Source organism: Ylistrum balloti, unplaced genomic scaffold (assembly GCF_031769215.1).
Source record: "Ylistrum balloti isolate Yb309-2 unplaced genomic scaffold, AGI_CSIRO_Ybal_v1 Utg369772, whole genome shotgun sequence".
Lineage (NCBI taxonomy): Eukaryota > Metazoa > Mollusca > Bivalvia > Pectinida > Pectinidae > Ylistrum > Ylistrum balloti.
This window is the reverse complement of record NW_026781965.1, coordinates 1,999,133-2,008,696: the sequence shown is the minus strand read 5'-3', so window position 1 is coordinate 2,008,696 and position 9,564 is coordinate 1,999,133. Positions and strand designations below refer to the sequence as shown.

Below are 9,564 nucleotides of genomic sequence, written 5' to 3'. Positions count from 1 at the left end.
AAATATAATTAAAATTGCATTCTTATAGTAAATGGTTTCAAGTAAAAATGACTCACTGTTTTGATTTATTTCTTATAGATTTAGCTCAAAACTATAAGGACACATACATTTCCAAACAAGACAATAATATTGCTTTAAAAAGATAAGAACTCTCTATTGCAATACATCAATTTAGAATTTCCCAAAAGCTGACAAAACAAGCATGTAAACATTTCAGATGCAAGAAAATAAATACTGTCATCAACAAATTGGTTTTAACATTTACATCATAAATACAAGCATTTTCCAGCATTGGTTTTTTTGGAATTATTGCATTGACATGTATGATTCAGCAAGATATATTTTCTGATGAACCATCACAACCTATCTCATAAAACCACAAAATCAACACCATCAACATTAGTATTCATATCAATGTAAAAACAACACTCTGGGAAATTAAATAACTTACAGTATATTCATACCCATACACAAATGTGACAACTGTTATATGTGATGTTTACATCACATGAAATGTGGATGTCCATTAACATCAGCAGTAAATTCAGACTTCCATTGGCTCTGTAGCATCCTTTGGGTCAAAGGGCAAAGCCTCATTGTCACTTGTATCTTCTTCACCATCCATATCTCTGTCCTCTCTCTCTGAAGCTTCTCGCCTGGATAAAGTTACAAATGATGTAATAATAATTTGAATGCAGCATTAATATGACTTATTGGTGTTTTTTTATATTTAAAGCTTGAATGTAAAACTGATTATTAAAAATAACATCAATGAAATTAGTAACATTGTTACATGAAGTTTATGACAGTACGTAGTCACTTATGAAAACAGAGAAGAGTGGTATCATCAGAAATAAATAAAATAACAGATATTAAACAAACTGATGGTTGATTATATTTCAACTTCTGTTAAATGTTTAATTTTCTTATTGAAAATGAATTACATAAAGGAGACCATTTAGAAAAGAAAACAATGTTAACATCACGAATTTATTCTTTCTGACAAGTTAAAATCATGAAACCATGTCCCATCTACAGAGTTATCTCCCATTATCAAGAAATTAAAATATTGGTTACATACAAATCATCTGAATTGCCAATCGATGAGGAGTAAGACTGAGCGTGTGGAATGGTGACTGCCTGGAATGTTGACAAGAGGTGGTTACTGCGATCACTATAGGAACTGGCAGGAGCATATATTTCATGTTGTGGAGCTGGTTCATAATATCGTCCATTTGTAAAATAACCCATGGACAAGTCACTTCCCTGAAGATTGTGGTGTATATTGGTGGCACTCTTAGCTTTGCGGCTTTCTTTCTTGGTGGTTTTTGAGGATTTGGGTTCTGGATGGAAGGAACTGCGTGTGGCTGGGAGGGTATTGCTATGGTATTCTATCGGCACTGGAGTACTGCTATAGTAACCAGTGTCTGAATGACGAGAAGCGGTGGACGGCTGTTTGCTGTGGCCATTTGTGGCCTTCTGACGATGTATATGGGGAATCGCATACTGGTGGTATAGACTCTGACGCTGTTCTTCTGGTACCTCAATGTACGAAATCTTACTGGGTGGGGCCTCCTCTGAGGTGGGTGTGGTTTGTTCCTGTGGAAATTCAATCATCATACTGATTGTGAAATTTTTGCTTAACTCATTACTTGATCTTTGACAAGTTAAGTTTAAAAAAAAAACAAAAAAAAAACACATTCAATACTGATTCACCAGGATATTAAATGAGATGAGTGAATCATAACCCACTAAATATTGTTTATATATTTTATCATCAATACTTCATCCACAATATATATTATCTAACATTATGTGTAATTTTTGAATATTTTTTTTAAACCAGGAATTCATTACATTATACAGATAATGATTTCAAAATACTTCACCATTTAAGAGCAAATAAGTCAATACAGCTCACTTGCAAAGGAAATTCTCTGTTCTAAAACTTGTTTTCATCTTTGAACATTGCAGTTTTCTGCTAATGAAGGTCCATTAAAGAAAATGAAGTAATACACATCCACTAACCGGATTGTCAAGCTGATAATCCTCGAGAAGCTGATGAGCCCACTCAAACAATCCTAGAGCGTCAGCTGGAATGCTGGTCACTGGTTCTTTTTTATGGAGCAGTACCAGTACTCGACACAGCTGATGGATGACACCCCTGTAACAAATACTGACATACTTATACAATGACAAATACATGGATTTGTAATCATAACAATATCACATGATAGCAGGTTATCTGCAAAACCATGGACTGGTAACCATGTCTACAAAACACACTGCCAGGTAACCTACAGATACATGGACAGATAACCATGAACACACCACACACTGCCAGGTAACCTACAGATACATGGACTGATAACCATGAACACACCACACACTGCCAGGTTACCTACAGATACATGGACTGATAACAATGAACACACCACACACTGCCAGGTTACCTACAGATACATGGACTGATAACCATGACTACACCACACACTGCCAGGTTACCTACAGATACATGGACTGATAACCATGACTACACCACACACTGCCAGGTTACCTACAGATACATGGACTGATAACCATGAACACACCACACACTGCCAGGTTACCTATAGATACATGGACTGATAACCATGAATACACCACACACTGCCAAGTTACCTACAGATACATGGACAGATAACCATGACTACACCACACACTGCCAGGTTACCTACAGATACATGGACAGATAACCATGACTACACCACACACTGCCAGGTTACCTACAGATACATGGACTGATAACCATGACTACAAAACACACTGCCAGGTTACCTACAGATACATGGACAGATAACCATGACTACACCACACACTGCCAGTTTACCTACAGATACATGGACAGATAACCATGAATACACCACACACTGCCAGGTAACCTACAGATACATGAACTGATAACCATGACTACACCACACACTGCCAGGTTACCTACAGATACATGGACAGATAACCATGAATACACCACACACTGCCAGGTTACCTACAGATACATGGACTGATAACCATGACTACACCAAATGATGGCAGGTTACTTAGGCACTTGAATTGGTAACCATGACTACATCACACCATGCCAGGTTCCCTACAGATACATGAATCAGCGGTAGATAAAATAGCTTTAGTATACATTACCAATTTACTCACAATTATAAATAGGACTTTTCATACAATTGGTGACCCAGGTTTTAGAGACCAATTGGAATACTTCTTTGTTACTAAGGTTTTAGAGACACAATACTTATTTGTGTAATGCGGTCAGACTACCTACTTGTATGTAGGAACACGAGGATCTCCATTGTCCATGGCTCTAAGTTTACGTCGGATTTGGTTAAGGAGCATCAGCAGGACTTCAGCCTGTGGGAGCAGCTTCTCATACTCTGCCTTATACTGGTCACGGTCCACCACACTATTTAGTCGTGCCCGCAATATATCTACATCTGGCTCTGGAATTGAATGAGTTGCAATAATTTCAAGAAAGGATTTTTATAGATTTTGTACAATAAACTCTTTTTCCTTTTTAATTTACAATGTTTTGAAGTCACTGGTTCTATTTTAACAGGACACATGTCACTCTAATGACTACTTTATAAAACACCCATCATTTCATCCATGCATTAGAGGAAGTTAAATACTATGTGCAAGAGATGTGTAGTCCTCAACGGTCATCTGACAATCAAACATCCAGCAGATTTCACTTCTATAGAGAGAATAAGTTTGAAACAAAGAAATAAAAAAAAATAATCAGGACAAGACATGATTGAACATTTCTATAGCCTCAGGAGACAAACAAACCTCATCAATTTAAGAAATAAATGTCCTTCCACAATGTTTCAGTGAAAATTTGATTGAAATCCTCACTGTTTAAGAAGAGTTTTAAAGCAATATATAGTTAAATTACTTGCAGGCACCTCCCAACATCTCCAGAATTTGATTCAACCTTGTTTATTCATGAAACAATTATCCTCCCCTAATAATGTTTCCAGTCAAATTTGGCTGAAATCCACACAAGGCAAAAAAGGCACTAATGAGGAGTGATGTTTTAAAGCAAATTTTTCAGTTTTTTTCCCCTTAGAGCCTTGGGGCTTCAAGATCAAATCAAATTTCAGTTTTTAAAGAAATGATTGTCATCAATCAATGTCATTTCAGAATAACTTGTAGATAGAGAGTTTTAAACCAAAATTTTGGCTAATTTCCCTTTCAGTGGTTGAATCATTGCCCTACCCCATTGATTTTCAGACTATATTTAATTGAAATCCATACAAGCATTAAGAAAGAAAAAAGCTTAAAGCAAAATTTCAGCTTTACCCCTTTGTCTCTTGGTTAGAATATGTACAGGAATTGAGATAAAAACAATTTAAGGCCTAATTCAAAAATTTTCTCTATTCCTAGCAGGCTTTGCCCCCTCTACCCTTAAGGGTCACAATATGTAGTGCTACAATCATCAAAATTATGACTACCCAAAATATGTTTCAGGAAAAAATTTGCTGAAAGCGGTTCCAGGAGAAGAAATTTAAAATGACGATGAACAGAACTCACTATAGAGATTCCACAGGTATCAGACAAAGTATGAATCACAATTACTTATATTCTTTATATCACACTAATACTCACCATAACCTTTGTTATCATATGTAGGAATCTGAAAATGGATGCAGAGATAAAATATGAAGTTTAGAACCTTTTCTTTGACTTTAAATATTTTACTAGAGTTGATACATAAATGTTCACACATGATAAAAAATATATTTAAGCCAAACTGCATTATTTTTCCCTTCAGGATTTTATATCAAATAAATCGCAATGCAATTCTGACAGCAGTTAAATTGTGATTATTGTGGATAATTCATTGACACTAGGGGAATTACCCAGAGTTACAGGTGTGCAGAGTGTCAACTATTTTCTCAAGCTATAAATCAATCCAATCTGTATATAACCAGAAAATTGCAACAAAATCAATCTTAATCTTACATTCATTAAAAACCATCATGAGGCATGTTATCTAAGGATCTATCAACTGTCACACAGGATTTTATAAAAATTTCCAAGAAATAAAGTTGAAACTCACAGCTGTTAATTTTCCTAGTTGCATGTTTTCAGCCTTGTACTTCTGTTGTTGTAGATGAATTTTCTGCCTGAAATTGATAAAGCATAATATTTACTTATATACAAAATTTACTAGCATTTCACAAGGGACTAACCCTTGGCTGAACAATGGTGTTTTAAAACACTAGTTATAGGCCCAAGGCAAAATATAACCAAAATACATGAAGAACTCCAAAAATTTACAATATGTTATATAATAAAAACCGTCTTTTTTCATCTGTGTTTAATATCATTTTAATTACTTTTTTCAATGGCGAAAATCTGATATGTATCAAGTTAGATATTCAATTTTGTAATTATTTTGCGAAATCTATGTGTGACAAAATAAACTCTTTTACACTTATCACTATATTCCCTTAAGTGGTAGTACTATTTTTTGTCTAACCAGGGTACAATAAATCTATTAATGCCAGACCTACCTGTTCTTCCTTAGGTGGCAGTACACAATGATGCCCATGATAAGACAGATGATAATGGCAGCAGACACACCTGCCGCCACACCGATAATAATGTCAAGGTTACTGTCATCACTTTTCACCTCTAAAATTAACAAAAAATAAAAAGAATAACTATGGCCTGTTGATAATATAAATTAACTAAAGCTTAAATTAATCAAAGCTTTTCATCTCTCAGTAATGGCAGCAAAATTAAAAGATACCTGAAATGATTTACAAGAAGTTACTTAGATAATGGTATATCTTAACATCACTATCCAGTTCTTCAAGCAAAACGAGAGACAGATTTTGGGCAAAGAATACTCTGAAAATATATTTTATTGGTTTTTGCATTATCTTACTACTAAAGGTGTTCATCTGGGTACAAAAGCATGTATGTTTGGTACAAGAGAGTTTTACAAAATATGAATAATACAACTCATATACCAGACATTACACACATGTAAAGATAATCCACAATACAACTCATATACCAGACATGGCACACATGTAAAGATAATCCACAATACAACTCATATACCAGACATGGCACACATGTAAAGATAATCCACAATACAACTCATATACCAGACATGGCACACATGTAAAGATAATCCACAATACAACTCATAAAACATGGCACACATGTAAACATTACACACACACATGTAAAGATAATCCACAATACAACTCATATACCAGACATGGCACACATGTACACAGATAATCCACAATACAACTCACAATACACACATGTAAAGATAATCTCATATACCAGACATGACACACATGTAAAGATAATCCACAATACAACTCATATACCAGACATGGCACACATGTAAAGATAATCCACAATACAACTCATAAACCAGACATTACACACATGTAAAGATAATCCACAATACAACTCATATACCAGACATGGCACACATGTAAAGATATTCCACAATACAACTCATATACCAGACATGACACACATGTAAAGATAATCCACAATACAACTCATATACCAGACATGGCACACATGTAAAGATATTCCACAATACAAATAATACAACTCATATACCAGACATGGCACACATGTAAAGATAATCCACAATACAACTCATAAACCAGACATTACACACATGTAAAGATAATCCACAATACAACTCATATACCAGACATGGCACACATGTAAAGATAATCCACAATACAACTCATATACCAGACATGGCACACATGTAAAGATATTCCACACTACAACTCATATACCAGACATGGCACACATGTAAAGATATTCCACACTACAACTCATATACCAGACATGGCACACATGTAAAGATAATCCACAATACAACTCATATACCAGACATGGCACACATGTAAAGATATTCCACAATACAACTCATATACCAGACATGGCACACATGTAAAGATAATCCACAATACAACTCATATACCAGACATGGCACACATGTAAAGATAATGCACAATACAACTCATATACCAGACATGGCACACATGTAAAGATATTCCACAATACAAATAATACAACTCATATACCAGACATGGCACATGTGTAAAGATAATCCACAATACAACTCATATACCAGACATGGCACACATGTAAAGATATTCCACAATACAAATAATACAACTCATATACCAGACATGGCACACATGTAAAGATAATCCACAATACAACTCATATACCAGACATGGCACACATGTAAAGATAATCCACAATACAACTCATATACCAGACATGGCACACATGTAAAGATAATCCACAATCTGAAATAATCTGTATGTCCTTAACCTGGAATTACTCTGAAATGCTTATTTGCAATGAAGTCCTTAATACATGCACATAATATATTTAAGTTGATGACAATTATCACAACAATTTTTTTAATAAAATTACAGGGATTTCAGGCAACTTGTACAGAATGAAACACTAAAACAGAATCATTGGAATATGCATCTATAAGTCTCATCAGAATATTTACATTACTTCTCATAAAATTATTGTCTTGACTTTGGAGTGTACTGATGTATCACACTTGAAATCCTGTCAGTAAACATATGTACTAACACACAGACGTGATACAGGAAGGTAATTATCCTGTAAGTACCTGAGGCTATGTAAGTGTAGCTACCTGGGGTAGGATCACCACAGTCTAGGATATGACATTGACAAACACAGTACTGAACCTAATAACCTCAGGTACTACACCTGGTCACACATCACTAGCCATCAATGAATCATATACCACAGGTAAATCGAGGTATGTAAAGTTATCAAGGTATTACAGATGTCTGTACATAATGTGATTCTCTATAAACTAATCAGTAATTTCTTTCTTACATTACAGATAACAATATTTTATTTGAGTCTCACCTTTCATATTAAAATATTTACAAGCACAATAAAACATAACATCTAGAATTATGATAAAAGGCATCCTTTAAAGTGTTCTGAGAGACTTTTTGGTACATGACAGCTACACCAAGCCAATTCATCATTGTATTGAAAAAAAAAACCTGAAAGTGAAGTGAATTGACAGCATTCACCACATGTATCACCTATGAGATTCTACTGATACCTACCTGTACATACACTTCCCTGAAGGTCTCCTCGCAGTAGTATCTTAGCCTCACCATTACACTTCAACAAACACTCGCGACTTTGCTCTGATAAGAAATTTGTACATCTGAAAAAAAACACAAAAATATAAGAACAATTTTTATGTTGATGTGGGTTAACAGTTTTATTGGAGAAAACTGGTCTTAATTAAAGTTGATTCTATGGTAAATAATTTACATGTATCCCAAAATTTCAAACAAAAGATAATTACCTTTGGCATTTGTTTTCGGCATTACACTCTAAACAGTCCTCTCCAGTACAAATAGCTGAAACCGAAACAATAATGCTAAAAGACATCTTCATAATCAGATGTCTGAGACACAATATTCAAGACTCCACAATCTATCTAACCTGGTTTGATTCAAGCTAGTAATGAATGGTAGTCACACCCTCCCATTCCTATTACACACACACTATATATATACCTGTATCATTATCAAGTGTATTTCACTTGCCATAGCCATAATAAAAAAAAAAAACAAACAAAATGTAACATGCATTGCATTATATCATAATTCTTTCATACCCAATCACAGCCACATTTCATAGATATATTTTGTTTCCCTGACATGTGTAAAAAATGATCACAAAGTTGAATATCACCTGCTTTGCAATCTCTGTGGTTGGAATGAAGGTTGTACCCTGCTGGACACTCGCATGTGCTGTTCCTGCAATCGGCTTTCCAACCACATTGAGATGGACATAATGCTGAACAAAAAATAGCAAAATACATGTATAAATTTATGCTAATATTATATTGATGAAAAAAATATGGTAGATTATATTTTTTATATACTGTTAATGTTATTTTTACTTTTAAATGTATGATACACAATCTCACAAAATAAAATAAACCAAAGGCAGTTTTGTATTTTTTTATATATATATATATATATATATATATTATTGAGTTAATACCTATACTTACCATTAGATTGGTGTATATTGTAAATCAGTACAAGGAGAAAAAACATCAACAAGGAAGCAGATGCCTTCATTTTATTTCCTGACTTCTACACCCTGACAATCCTCACAACAGCCATACTTTATGTCATGGCGTGGCTACAAAGACAATGTGGTAATCAGTGAAATTAGAGCCATTTTTCAAGCCGGTATTCTGTACCCTAAAATTGTTCAATTCAGAATAGGAAGTACCTGGTATGTTAATTTAATTCAATTCAGACAATGGATGTACAAGATAAATTGTTTATGTGATAGATAATATTATGCCAGTTCAACTTGTCAAATTCGAGATTTCATTTTTTATTATCAACTCTGTTCCCCATTTCCTTCTTCGTTTTGTTTTTTGTACCAAGGATATTCACCAAATATGAAACGAGAGCAATGGACAGT

General features: G+C 34.3%; 1 protein-coding gene across 1 annotated transcript; it reads right to left on the bottom strand.

The window, feature by feature from the left end:
- Window positions 1-544: 544 nt before the first annotated feature.
- On the bottom strand, window positions 545-9,209 carry LOC132543940 (uncharacterized). The gene is made up of 11 exons (XM_060207493.1): window positions 9,140-9,209; window positions 8,815-8,919; window positions 8,423-8,477; window positions 8,175-8,278; window positions 5,568-5,688; window positions 5,111-5,177; window positions 4,657-4,684; window positions 3,314-3,488; window positions 2,029-2,164; window positions 1,082-1,599; window positions 545-656 (listed from the first exon to the last, which is right to left on the bottom strand). Exons 1-11 carry the CDS (start codon window positions 9,207-9,209, stop codon window positions 545-547), a joined length of 1,491 nt encoding a protein of 496 aa, XP_060063476.1.
- Between the last annotated feature and the right edge of the window lie 355 nt (window positions 9,210-9,564).

What these genes read in the sequence shown, in the direction of transcription:
- LOC132543940 (XM_060207493.1), bottom strand. Translation starts at nt 9,209, where the DNA reads ATGAAGGCATCTGCTTCCTTGTTGATGTTTTTTCTCCTTGTACTGATT. An exon ending in GCCGAAAACAAATGCCAAAG is followed by an intron (nt 8,279 to 8,422) that starts GTAATTATCTTT and finishes GTTTTTTTTCAG; the next exon opens with ATGTACAAATTTCTTATCAG. An exon ending in AACTAGGAAAATTAACAGCT is followed by an intron (nt 4,685 to 5,110) that starts GTGAGTTTCAAC and finishes ATCCATTTTCAG; the next exon opens with ATTCCTACATATGATAACAA.